Here is a 13,664-nt window from a genome sequence, read left to right on the forward strand (position 1 = left end):
TGTTTACACTGAATGGGTATTTGCCATTTTGCTACCCATTAATTAATCGCTTCAAGAGGTCCTTTCAGAGTTCTCCACAATCTCAGGGGCCCCATACTGATCCCGTACCTCTCCATTCTGAGAACTGTCCCATTTATTCCTATTCCCCCCGTTACATGGCTTTCAAAGTGAACCATTCACAGTGGGACCAGGCATTAAACAGGGATGTGTTATTGCCCCAACTCTATTATCTTCATTGCCATGATCCGACACACTGCCGAGGGGAAACTCTCCACCTGGGTAGAAATCATATATCAAAGAGATGGAAAGCTTCTTAATCTGAGTAGGCTGAAAGCAAAGAGTAAGGTTACCGTAACTTCCATCATAGAGCTTCAGTATGCTGATGACAACATAGTGTGTGCACACTCAGAGGACGACCTCCAAACCACCCCAAATATCTTTGCAGAAGCTTACAGAAAGCTTGGCTTATCGCTCAATATCCAAAAAGCCAAAGTGCCGCACCAACAAGCACAAAACAACCCCTCTGCAGAACCACATACCCAACTTAATGGTGTAATGTTGGAAAACGTTGATCACTTTTCCTACCTGGGCAGTTATCTTTCCCCAAATCTCCTTTGAACTTTTGAATATATGTCTCTTCACCCTTTCACACACATTCAGGTCTTCTATGATTTATGAAACTACTTCTTTACTTTATCTAATAGGCTGAAAAGTTTAAAAATATATGATCAGATAAAAAGGAGAATGAGAAATACCAAGATAAATTAAGAATGAGCCAGACCTAATCCACAGTAATTGTATTTTGCTGCAAGAATCTATGTGTTGATGACAAAATTGTGAAAGATGTAAGAAGGGCCTGTATAAGAAATGGAAGAAAGGAGAAATGATAAAGGAAGAGTATACATGAGTAGCCAACAGTTGCAAGGAGAATGTAAGGCAGGCCAAAGCTAAGAATGAACTCAAGCTTGCAAGAGAGGTTAAAAATAATAAAATAAGGTTTCTTGGCTATGTTTGAAGCAAGAGGAGGAACAAGCAAGTAGTAGGTCCCTTGCATGGAAAAATGCTCCTGGGTGACAGACTGGCGCAGTGGGCTCCATTCACCCTGCATGCCCCGCCATGGAAACACTCCTTGCAAGGCAACTTGGAGAGGGCACATGAGGATGCAACATCCACAAACCCTTTGATCCCAGCCCTGCCTTTGCGAGGCTGGGGGGCTTCTCATGCCGCCCACCGTGAGCAGCTTTGCGAAGTTGAGATCTGAAGGACTGGCTATGCCCTGTACTAGGTGGTGAAATGAGGCCTGCTTAGGTGGATTTGTAGCTGGTTGACTGACGGAACCCAAAGAGTGCTCACTAATGGTTAATTATCATCCTGGAAAAAGAGTGACAAGCAGGGCGCTGCAGGGTTCTGCCCTGGGTCCATTGTTGTTAAACATCTTTATAAATGACTTAGAGGGCTCAGCAATTTTTTTCAGCAGGGAGCCAGTCCACTGTGTCTCAGACCTTGTGGGGGGCCAGACTTTTTTTTTGGGGGGGGGGAACGAACAAATTCCTGTGCCCCACAAATAACCCAGAAATGCATTTTAAATAAAAGCACACATTCTACTCATGTAAAAACACACTGATCCCTGGACCATCCGCAGGCTGGATTTAGAAGGCGATTGGGCCAGATCCAGTCCCCAGGCCTTAGTTTGCCTACCCATGGTAGATGAACATGAAAGTGCAGTGAAGATTAAAATGTGTGCATATGCCTAATGGAAGACAGAACCATGTTTGATGCCATATTTCTGAGTGTGTATCCTTTTCCAACCTGTGTGCACAACTGATATTTAGTCTGCATTTAAATATCAGTTACTGGAGAATCTGCATAGAAGGGTGCAATTGTGCCCATAACATGCTGCGGGCTTCTTCTAATTATTTTTTATTAGCATAGCTTTATGGCACAGAACAATTCCCCGCCTTTGCCCCACAAAGGGGAAAGAAGTGTAAGTAAGCCCTTAAGTACAGACATGATCTCCCAACGCCCTGAGAAAATGGTAGGGTGCAGGGGAGGGAGGTAAAGGGCCTTGTTGGTACAAGAGTTGTTAATAAATGCCAACTTTGCCCTGAACTCTGCATTGTTGTGCTTAAAAATACCCCCTGTGACAGAAGTTAAACTACTCGACCTTTTTGAAGAGGTTGAGCGGAACTTGATGCAGTGTTTAATAATACGTACCTGTATGGCAGATTTGTGTGGCTATGGTGCTGGAGGAGATCAAACCTATCCATTCTTAAGGAAATCAGCCCTGAGTGCTTACTGGAAGGACAGATCCTGAAGCTGAGGCTCCAATACTTTGGCCACCACATGAGAAGAGAAGACTCCCTGGAAAAGACCCTGATGTTGGGAAAGATGGAGGGCACAAGGAGAAGGGGACGACAGAGGACGAGATGGTTGGATAGTGTTCTCGAAGCTACCAGCATGAGTTTGACTAAACTGCGGGAGGCACTGGAAGACAGAAGTGCCTGGAGTGCTCTGGTCCATTGGGGTCACGAAGAGTCGGACACGACTAAACGACTAAACGACAAAAGTCCAACAACACTCTGTTGTCAAGGTGAACTTTTTTCCCTTTGGAGGACTGGGTCAACTGCGTCAGTGCTCTCCAACATTGTGATTTGGAATAAAAATAGGTTGCCAGCATCTTTGTAGGATGATGTTCAAAGAACCACCTCTCTCTCCACACCCACACACAGCCTCTCACATTGGTTGAGTATGAGAAAAAGGAAATAATTTTAAAATATTTGTAGGAACACGTAATTAAAAAAAAAAGGTAGGAATGCAAGCTGAATTAATATTTGTCTCCTGTGGCTGTAACGTAACTTGGAAAAAAATACAGCCTCGTTCACAGGAAAAGGAAATGAAATGATTTCATTGCAGTTTCTGAAGATATTGATGTAATTATAAGACACAGTAATATTTTCCAGATGAAGAGCCAAATGAGTCTATGAAGTTGTTTCACAAAATGCTCAAAGCTTCTAAAATATCACGATGACATTTTTTTCCGGTTCAAAAAGCGCACTGTGTATTTACAAAATGCAAAGCTTTTTCAGCAAGATAATGAGTGCTTGTTACTATAAGTTAAATTAAATAGTTCAAGTGTTACAACAATGCAATTATCTTGGTGCTCCAGACAGAGCTTAGCACAGCCTCTGAAAGGCTGGAACAATTATTTGAGACACTTCATGCGATATTTGTTCAGCGGTTCAAATTCAAAACAGACACACACAAGGTGAAGGAGAAAATATGCAATAATACAACCACTCCAGTTCATCCTCTACAAATAATTGCTGCATTATTTTCCTGGAGACTGCCTCCTGACTTAAGTGACCTGTTTCCTACGACTCTGGGATGGAAGTGCCTTATAGCACTTATTCAGTCTCTGTGTAATGTGAGGAATGCTGCCAGTTCTGGTCCAGCCTTTAGAGATCCACACCATATATTTTAAGCACATGGTTTTCCCCAAAGAATCCTGGGAACTATAGTTTGTTAAGGGTTCTGAGAATTATAGTTCCATAAAGGATTCATTGGGGGAAGTCATATGCCTATGGTCACACTCATGGCATACATTTAAAGCTCATGGCTTCCTTCAATGAAATAATGGCATTAACAGGAGTAAACTTAACAGCATTTACACCTAGCTCTAAATCTATGGCAGGTTTAGTTTTGTATAACACCCTTATAACTAGGTTCACAGAGTGGTTTGTGTAAACATTGAAAATGCATTGGAAAAGTCCAATCCATATAACTTACATAACAAACTCTAAAACCAGTTATGAAACAATGACACAATGGAGGTAAAACAAGCATTAATGGTAACAGCTAAAAACAATTTAAAACAAGTGGAAAATCGGAAAAGTTGAGTATAAGAATCTGAATGTACTAAACAGATTTATTGATAGCTTGCCTCACCATCATTGTCAGCAATAAGAGGCTTGGTGGCTTTCACTGGGTGTTTTGAAGACTTCCTGGCCTCCTCTTTGGAGCTGTTGTTTTCCTCTCAAGATACTCTTCTGGTTGTGTGTGCATGCCTACATATGCATGAATGTACACATTGATTTGCAGAGGTTCTTTGTCTTCCTCAGTATGTTCTAAAACAATCTTGGTAGTCGTATCCGCCATGTGGAACACTCCCGTCAATTGTCAAGGAAATGAACAACTGACTTATAGAAGACATCTGAAGGCAGCCCTGGATAGGGAAGTTTTTAATGTGTGATGTGTTACTGTGGTTTTATAATTTGTTGGAAGCTGCCAAGAGTGGTTGGGGAAACACAGTCAGATGGGTGGCATATAAATAATAATTTATTATCACCATCCAACAATGCAGTTTTGTTCTAAGCAAGATCAAGATTTTCAGTGTCTTCAATCCATAATTCCTTGCTGAATGTACATGGTAATGGAATAATTTAAGTTGTGAAGATGCTCTGATATGCACAAACAGAACCCACTGAAGCAAATTAAAACTACTAAGTGTCTTCTGGCACCTTTAATACAGTACAGTGGTACCTTGAGTTAAGAACATAATTCGTTCTGGAGGTCTGTTCTTAACCTGAAACTGTTCTTAACCTGAGGTATCACTTTAGCTAATGGGGCCTCCCGCTGTGCTGCCATTTCTGTTCTCATCCTGAAGCAAAGTTCTTAACCCAAGGTACTATTTTCTGGGTTAGCGGAGTCTGTAACCTGAAGCATCTGTAACCCGAGGTACCTCTGAACTAACAGATTTATGATGGAGTAAGTTTTTGTGGACCACAGTCCACTTGCATCAGTTCTTTTTCCTGAAACAGGCCAGCATGGCTATCCCTACAGAAATGGAAACAAATGGGGTTTTTATTGAAGTGGGGTTTTATTATGTAATTGCCTTATTCATTTTAACATTGTCTGAAACCTGGATTATTGTGTTTATATTCTCAGCAAAGTCAGAAATGTACATTGTTTTCCTTTCCAAGCATCTTACTTGATTTCCTGCAATTTACACTCCAAGGCTCAATTAATTTTAGTCGGTGTTTGTTGTTTTATTACAGCAGTGAGAGGCCAGTGGTGTGTTTCCTTACAATTTAAGCTCACACTCATTAGGAAGCTTCATGCTGTTAACACAATGGCAGACCTGGTTTTGATCTGGCATTTGTATTCTGTTAACTTACTCACTATATGATGAGGAAATGCAATGCCAAAAGTGCTCCAATACTGCGTATACATAAATTGGTTTCTAGGCGACAGGACTTTTGCACCAAAAGGTTGTCTTAAATCAGAGATAATGGTTGCCTAAGGATGGTGTAGATTTGGATGGAGCAGAATAAGCAGAGGCTTCATCTGGACAAAACAGAAGTACTGTGGCATGGGCGGGAAGTAGTTTCGACTACTGCCATGCATTCTGTGTGGGGCTTCCCTTATGTCTGGTCTGGATGCTGCAACTACTGCAGAATGCTGTAGCCAAAGTGCTGAGGGATCTGCACAAGCTGCTGTTAGCCAAGTCGGCTTTAAGGTCTTGTTACTTGTGTGTAAAAGCCCAAAACAACTCTGGACCAGGTTATCTGAAACAATAATTTCCCCTCCCTTCTCCAGTAATGACATGTCCCTGTCAACATTTGATAAGGTTTGTTGTACAAGCCAACTCCTTAAACTTAGGGTAAGGAACCTGTGGCCTTTCAGGTGTGGTTGGACTAAACAACTCCCATCATCCCTGATCTTTGGCCACAGTGGCTGGGGCTCATTGGAGCCCAACAGCACTGGGAGGGCCACAAGTTTCTTACCTGGAGTATATTTTTTGTTTTACCACTTGTATCCTATGGATTGTGTAAGACTACATTCTAAATGAGAGGTGGCTAGCCTGTGACCTTCGATATTCCCATCTGCCCCAGTCAACATGGCTGACATATCATTCCTGATCATCAGCCATGACGACTGCAGCAGAAGGGGATCCAACAATGGCTAGAGGCCACAGGTTAGCCCCCATAGGAAATCATTGATTTGTCTGTCCTCTCCAGCTGAGACATAAACAGTCCCAATTTGAGCCCAATGCCTCGCCTGTACAAAACAGAGCTATTTGTTTCTACCTTTTGCATGCAATACTGCAGTGGTGTTTTTTGTTTTAAACAACACAAAATGAGATTTCCAAGAACTGAAGTGGCATAGTAATTTTATTCATTTAATATGAAAAATATAAGTGCTTGCAGTTCTACAAAGGATGAGAAACTGAGTGAGTTCAAAGTGATTTATTTGATTTCCCACATAATCACAGTTATAGTTTTACAACGATAAGGTCTGATACTACTTACAAACAATGCATATTAAAATGAAAGCACTCCTTCCTTCCCAACAGTTACAAAATGGTCTGAAGCCTCCCATAACAGAAGCTTTTCATGAGCATGATGTTTCTTGAGGTCTTTTAACAGTCTGCATTCAAGACCTAATTCCAACAGTTTAATACAACGCAAGGCTGGGATTAAAGTTCCTAGCAGGAGACAGGTACTGTATGCAACCTGAAAGTGACTGCAGACTTATATTAATACTAATTTACACACTATGTACAATTTAGAGAATTAGCTATTCTCCCTACTTGGTCCTGCTTCGCTATCCTTTCCCTCCCTCAAAATCTTATCTTATTATTGGTCAAGTTTTTTTCTTTAACTATATACACAATTACTCATTTTTGCAGGCAAGATGTGATGATATTTTACAACGGAAACAGCAAAATGCATGCTTAACTGCAGTAAACACACAGCTTTATATGGAACAGCAAGTCAACATGTAGAGAGTCATTGTTTAAATAGCTGCTGACTGTCTTTCAGCTCATTTTAAAATCAAGAAACAAGAGGCTTCTGCTGCATGCAGTGCTTGATGGGAAAATCATTCTACAATGTTATGCTTGAAGACTTCTTTTTAGCAATACAAGACATACATTATATTAGGATTACTTTTTTTTTACATTGTTGTACATTTCATTCTTAACTTAAAAGGATTAAAACAAATACATATTTGACATTGTCCCAGAAAAGATATTTTTGCAAGGTTATTTAGTTTTCCTTTTAACTTCAAATTGTTGCTTTTACCTAGCCATACTATTCATGGGAAGAAAGACACATGGTTCAATAGTGTTTTGTATGGATTTTAATCAATACGGAAAAACTAAGAAAAGCTTTCCGGTAACTACTTTTCCCCTGCTGCATGCTATAAAATTTATTTCCTCTAACTGCACATAGAAGATAATGATGATTGCTGTCATTTTCCCAATCTAAGAGAAACGGTTCTGTACTCTTGGTCTATAAAAGGGATTCTGGCGCCTTAGACTGCTCCTCTAAAAAGCAGTGAAGTTTTGAAAAGTAATGCTGGTTACAGGATGTTCTTCGGTATTCATGGAACGTTGAGATTCATACACTTCATGTTTCTAACGCATTCACTCTACTTATATGTTCCATATGCATATGGCAAGAAAATGAAATAAATAATAATGCATAACCTTCATTTTACGGAATTCATATGAATCATATAAGGATGTTTGTGTGTATGTATGTGAACTTAAAACAAGCAACAGTATGGGAGTTTAAAACCTTACATGGGGTTCCCTAGGGCATCCAAATTGTATAAATAGATGGGCAACACTAAAGTACTTTTGTGTGTGGCCAATATTAATCCATCAACTGCAAAGCAATGTGGTTGTCCAGTGAATGTGTTTTTGAGTCTGGTTCATGCAGAATATTCAATGAGCGACAACACGGGGGGGGGGAGTATCCCACCAGCTACTTATCTTTTCTGGAACAACTTATAAATTACAGTTAGACTCTACTATTGGTACAAAGGTCTGAAGAAAAGTCTACATATTTAAATATGTCATTACTTTACTTCAACTAATATAAACAGTAACACTGATATATTTTGCAAATATACAATATGTAGAGTGTAGCTTTAATACTATTAACATTAGATGACATGCAGACAGTTCTATTATCCCTCATAAGGACAAACAATGCTTAAACTGCAAGGAACAACGAGCCTCAGGGGCTGCTGAGATGAACCCTCTTCGGTAATCTGCTTGGATGACCATCAAATTGACTTTTATTACTTTCATTTCATATGTAGTTAATTTATGGGGGGGGGGGACAAAACAGGAAGTATTGCACGCGTAGAAAATAACAGACAAATTTAAACAGCAGACTAAACTCTAGGTGGTTGTTTTTGCTGAGTGGAAGTTAACAGAAGTAATTGGTTTTTAGTTTTGCTGGTAATCATGATATAATCCATAGCAAGAAGGAGAGGGAGAGAAAAAACAAAACAAACTGGAGACATCGGGGGTCACCAATACATAAGAGTCATCTTCACGTATCACTTCTACATTCCGAAGCAACACCGTTTTTGTGTTTTTTTGTTTTACCCATCTCTCACTGGAACTTTTCCTTCCTCTTCTTTTAAACCACATTCACAATTCTGCTGGTGTAGTTCTGCAGTTCCTTTTGTTTCTGCCAGTTAGATGTACAGTCCTTGTGACTGGGGTGGCTCAAAATGCTGAAACTACAAAGTATTCTCCATGTATGATTTCTTTCTTTTTTTTTAATTTAAAAAAATAGGATTTAGGGGGTACAAAAAAATCGCATACGGATTTGCGAATGACTCGTTACAACACATAAGCAACAACAGCACAGTTGGCTCTTACGAGATGTCTTGCGACTTAACTGGACCATGACAGTTCGAGCAAAGACTCAGCCTGCTGAGTGCTGGGAAAAACTAACAAATGTGATGAAGAAATGGTGAGAGAGTCCTGCTGCCAGCACATGGCTACATGGAATTACAGTTATAAAAAATCTGTACTAAAATAAGCCTTCAAGTTTCAGATCACTTTCATATGGAAAGGCAAGCCTGAACCGCAGTCTATTTTAACTGAGATAAACTGAGTAAGTTATGGTAAAGTGGCAATGTGTCTGGAAAGGGATGGATGCTTCTTGTTTTAAGGTCTGAGATGAATGTTTATGCCGTGTACGCAAGTACCTTCCATTTAAATCTTCATGTGAGTTTATTAAAACATATATGAATATAAAAGAAGAACTATGGATTGTGTAAGTTCACAGTTATCACAGCCTTTAAAGTGTCTAAGAATCTGAGTAACCAAAAGGTAGAGACAGCCCTTAACAAAGGGGGTCTCATGTTGCTACTGTATAGTTACTGCATCTTAACTAGTTTGCTTACCTGAAATAGTATAATACTGATTAAGTATATTATCTTGTTAATAAAATAAGGATTTGTACAAAGCAATATTTGATTACAACAGCTAAATGCTATGTTACTTGGCACACTTTGCAATGATTGCTTAGAGATATTTTTCAAAGTCCAGAGAACTTTTAATGAGAACACTGAAATGCCTGGAATTTGTTCCTAGTTTTTTGGTCTACACTTTCATTACGCTGTTCAACTACTGTACTGCCCTTCTATCAGTAAATGGAATTCCTGGTAAAGTATATATTGCTAGCTTTGTGGACTGCAAAAGTTTTGTTGTAAGCACAAATGTTAACTATACAGTATATATATATATATGTATATATTTATATATTTATATTATATAAAGTTTACTTACGTACTTTCATCAACCATATGAGGTCTACTTTTTTTGCCCATTGACAATTAAGGAGCAAGAATGCAACACTTGGTTCTATTTCATATTTTTTTCCTTTTATTTTGAGGTTATGTTTTCATTATGCATTAAAAATTGTCATGGGGGGGTGAAACGAAAGGTAGCATAAATGTTTTCAGCAAGCAGCATATTTTCAAGGCTACTGGAGAAAAGGAGGGAGAAGATCACCACTGAGTTCAGTTGTAAGACCAGCACTGATCAAGCTAACGTGAGTTGTTCTATTGAATCCTTAAGGCAAAGGAGTCAATTAAGTTGTTTCTGGCTTGTGTTTCATTTTTATTTATTTACTATTATTAAAAAAAAAAAAACCATTCCAGTTTTATAGGCTGCTTCTGCTTCCTGTAAGTGCCTGTCTAGAGCTACAATTACTGGCAGAGGAGTTTGGTTCTAGACTATTGTGCTGATGCCGCTATGTTTGGGCTTAGTGCTGGCTGAACTAGAAGGGGGCACCGGCTGGCCGTGGTGATGTGGCGCGTGGGAAGAGTGTACGGGGTGAGGAGCGGGTAATGGAGGATGGGGGGCATGAGAATGTTGCGAGTGGGAATGCGGTATGTAAGAATGCTGCGAATGTGCTACATGCTGCGAGTGCGGCACGTGGTGGTACTGGTGTGGGTGCTGGATATGCTGGGGCGGGTGGTAGTGGTGGTGGTGATGGTACGGAGGCGGGTTCTGCATGTGGCAGTACTGAGAATGGTGGGTGTGCACTTGTGCCTGGGTCTGCCCCTCCGCTGGCCCCGCGTGGTGCAGGGCGGAAGAAGAGTGCTGCGAATGCTGCTGATGTGAAAGTATAGGAGGGTGAGGTGGGTGCTGTGACGGGCCAGTTGCTAGGTGGCCTTGGGAAGGCTTTCCCCTTTTACTACCAAATAAGGACCCTAGTAGTGAGGAAGAATTAGGCATAGTCTGGTGGTGAGGGCGAGATGGACACTCTCGGGTTGATGTAGCTCTTCGGCGCATATGAGGACTGCTAATGATGGACCCCTAAAAAGAAATTAATAGAAATAAAAATTAAAAAAACCTTAAAATATGTGTAAAAGAAAAAAGTTCACAGCGACCATCATGTTTTCCTTGAAAGCTCATAGGGATAAACTGCTGTATGACCTATAGGAGATGTCTGTCTGTCTATGACCTATAGGAGATGTCTGTCTGTCTGTCTGTCTGTCTGTCTGTCTGTCTGTCTTTCTGCCAATTTCTTCCTTTAAGGTACAGGTGAGGTGATGCTATAGAAAGAAGTGATTTCCCTTTTTCTTTTCTTTTTCTTTTTTTAAAAAAATGAAAATATTGACCAATAAAAAGTAATCACTAGTCAGTGATTAAAACATTTTGATCTGATTTTAAATCTACATTTTTTCTTATTAAGATATTATAGTCATGTGATTTATTTCTCCCTTCAAGAACAAATATATACATGTCTACAGTTACAATGAATTAAACTGAAATAATTAGCACACTGTTAACATTCAGATTTTGTGCTGCGTTTTCCTCTAACATTAACTTTAAAATAGAGTGCTTCTATTTTGAGATGTAGAAAGTAAGTGAGCTATCACTAATAGTGTTAGACTGAGACTTTCCTTGTTTCTCTTTATCGGTAGGTTTTGTGCTTTGTTCCCACATCTCCTGACCTATGGCCCAGTATTTCCTGCTATTTAGCCGTTGACTATCTAATTAGTCTGTGGACACTTTATTTTCTTTATGGACAGCTATAGGGACATAGCAATGGTGAGGCATCGTGTGCTATATGTAGACTGTAGTCTACCTAATTCAAACACACACAGACATCACACACACATACACACACACACACACGCGCACACAAAAATCTGCAGGTTGAATTCAAAGACATGAACAGTATATAAATGGTTTGAAGATGAATGAAATCTCATGAAATCCACATTGAATTCATCCGTCTTATTTGTTTTCTTTCCCCATGCCCTATCTATGCAATTCCATGGTGTCACGACTGCATACATTTCGCAATTTAACTCGAAAAATAAGCAATGTGAATGGCTGAGCATGACGTCAGTAGCTAAGTTAAATATCAAACAGCACCAACGGTGTACTGTGTAACAAATAACCACTGGGCCTTTAAGCAGGGACCAGACTGTAATGGTGGCAAGAGGGCACATCATATTCATTTAACCATGCTTGCAGGAACAGAAGGGGACGAGGTTAGCTGAAATAATAATAATAATAAAAAAATGGTACTTGATCTAGAAACAAGCCAGAAGTAGTAGTAGTGTTGCTGTTTTCTTTAAAAAATAAATAAATAAAAATCTAAAAATACGAAGTGAGTAGCCTTGGCATGCATTTTTATTTGAGGCAGGCAGGTTGTATGTTAGAAGAAAAAGAGCAAAAAATGTATATAAAAGAAAGGTTTGAAATGCACATCACATCCAGCTAGACATCAGTAACTTCCTACTTACTTCCATATTGCTGTCTAGCGATCCTGCACTGCTGCGACGCCCACGCTTGCCTGCCCAGGACATGCAATACCATAGATTAGAGACTGAGACAAGACCTGGGTGATCAACAGCCGCCTTCGCTGATGCACTGTAGGATCCTCTAGTGGGGTCTGGAGATTAACTTTGCATGTTGTGATAGGACAGGAACTGAAACTATACTAGTAAACATTTAAAGCACAATCCTGTACATGATTACTCAGAAGAAAGTCCCCACTCTGTTTGGCGGAGCTTGCTCTTAAGTAAGTGTGCTTAGGATTCTAGCCTTAGGATGCAATTCACATCCCACTGACGTCAGAGGGGAAGCTCCCACTTATTTTAATGGATGGAACCACTGAAATTTAAAGCTTCTCGTTTAATTACATGTCTTTCTCAGCTGTAGTTTATGGGGGGAATGCTTGTGTCTGGGAATCCTTAATGCACTCGGTAGATGTTATACTGTACAATACTTGTATTATAATGGCCTTCAGTGGGTAGGATTTTAATAACTGTTTTTATATGTATCAAGTATTTCTTAAATACCGTTTAAAAATATTTCAGGTACTGTTGCAGTGCAGTCCTAAGAGTGCTTATTCAGAAGTTGCACTGAGTTAAACTACTGCAGTCTTAACGTCTCCAAGGATGGGATTAGGCATTTTGTCCGCATTTCAAAGTTTTAGTACTTGAAATTATAATTATTAAGATACAATAGTGGATTTCATATAGCATTCTTCCATGGTAAAACTAAACTTAATTTTCTGTAGAAAATTTAAACTGCAGTGCCATACTTATGGTGAGATTGTGTTTGTCAACTGTGCAGTGCTTACACATTTAAGATATAGCCACAATTGCCTACCGTTTATGGCTTTGTTTTTATAAACATGTGTGCTCAGATCAGATGCCAGATCTTACATGCAGGCCCCTAACTTGGTGATTCATATTCCTAAATAACTTATTTTGGCATCAAAATGACAGCATGACTGGCCAAAGACAGAACAAAGTACTCTGATTTCTAAAACTTACTACTTGATGCACCTTTTGAGAATGTACACTGAAATAAAAGCAAGTATGGTTGGTATATTTGTTTAATGTTAACTTATGGACTAAGCAAGTATAAAAGTTTTCTGTTCTAGTAACAAGCCATGTAAGAATGTAGGAGCATCACTGCTGGATCAGGACAAAGGCCGATATAGTCCATCATCCATTTTTCAGTGGTCAACCAGATGCCTACTGGATGAAGCCTACAAGTAACACCTGACTACATTCTGTTTCCAACAGAGCATGGCCAAGCATGGCTAGCAGCCATTGATAGCCTTACATGAATGTGTCTAATCTGTTTAAAGACATTCACGGCAGGTACCATCATTACATTTTGTGGGAGAGAATTCCATGTAACTATGTGTAAAGAAGTATTTTCTTTTGTCTGAATCTTCCAACATTAAGCTTCTTTGGATGGCCCCAATTTCCAGTTGTATGAGAGAAGCCTATCCACTCAATGCATAATTTTATCCACCTCTATCATGTGCCCTCTTTCCTTGCCTTTTCAATGGTAAGCTCAAACTTTTCTCCTCAGGCAA

The 13,664-nt window shown here is 39.6% G+C and overlaps 1 protein-coding gene across 13 annotated transcripts in view; it reads right to left on the minus strand.

Moving 5' to 3' along the window:
* Positions 1 to 6,230: 6,230 nt before the first annotated feature.
* IQSEC1 (IQ motif and Sec7 domain ArfGEF 1) overlaps positions 6,231 to 13,664 on the minus strand; it is a 318,662-nt gene continuing 311,228 nt past the window's right edge. For 10 of the 13 annotated variants that reach the window (XM_082211869.1, XM_082211868.1, XM_082211863.1 and 7 more), the window contains 2 exons: positions 12,073 to 12,122; positions 6,231 to 10,630 (listed from right to left, as the gene is read on the minus strand). In XM_082211869.1, the coding sequence (XP_082067995.1) occupies positions 10,040 to 10,630; positions 12,073 to 12,122 (641 nt within the window). In that variant the 3' untranslated portion in view covers positions 6,231 to 10,039. The remainder of the gene's footprint in view (positions 10,631 to 12,072; positions 12,123 to 13,664) is intronic. The other 3 variants (XM_082211865.1, XM_082211867.1, XM_082211866.1) reach the window with 3 other exon arrangements.

The sequence above is a fragment of the Podarcis vaucheri genome (genome assembly GCF_965113315.1).
Source record: "Podarcis vaucheri genome assembly, chromosome: 2".
NCBI classification, from domain to species: Eukaryota; Metazoa; Chordata; class Lepidosauria; order Squamata; family Lacertidae; genus Podarcis; species Podarcis vaucheri.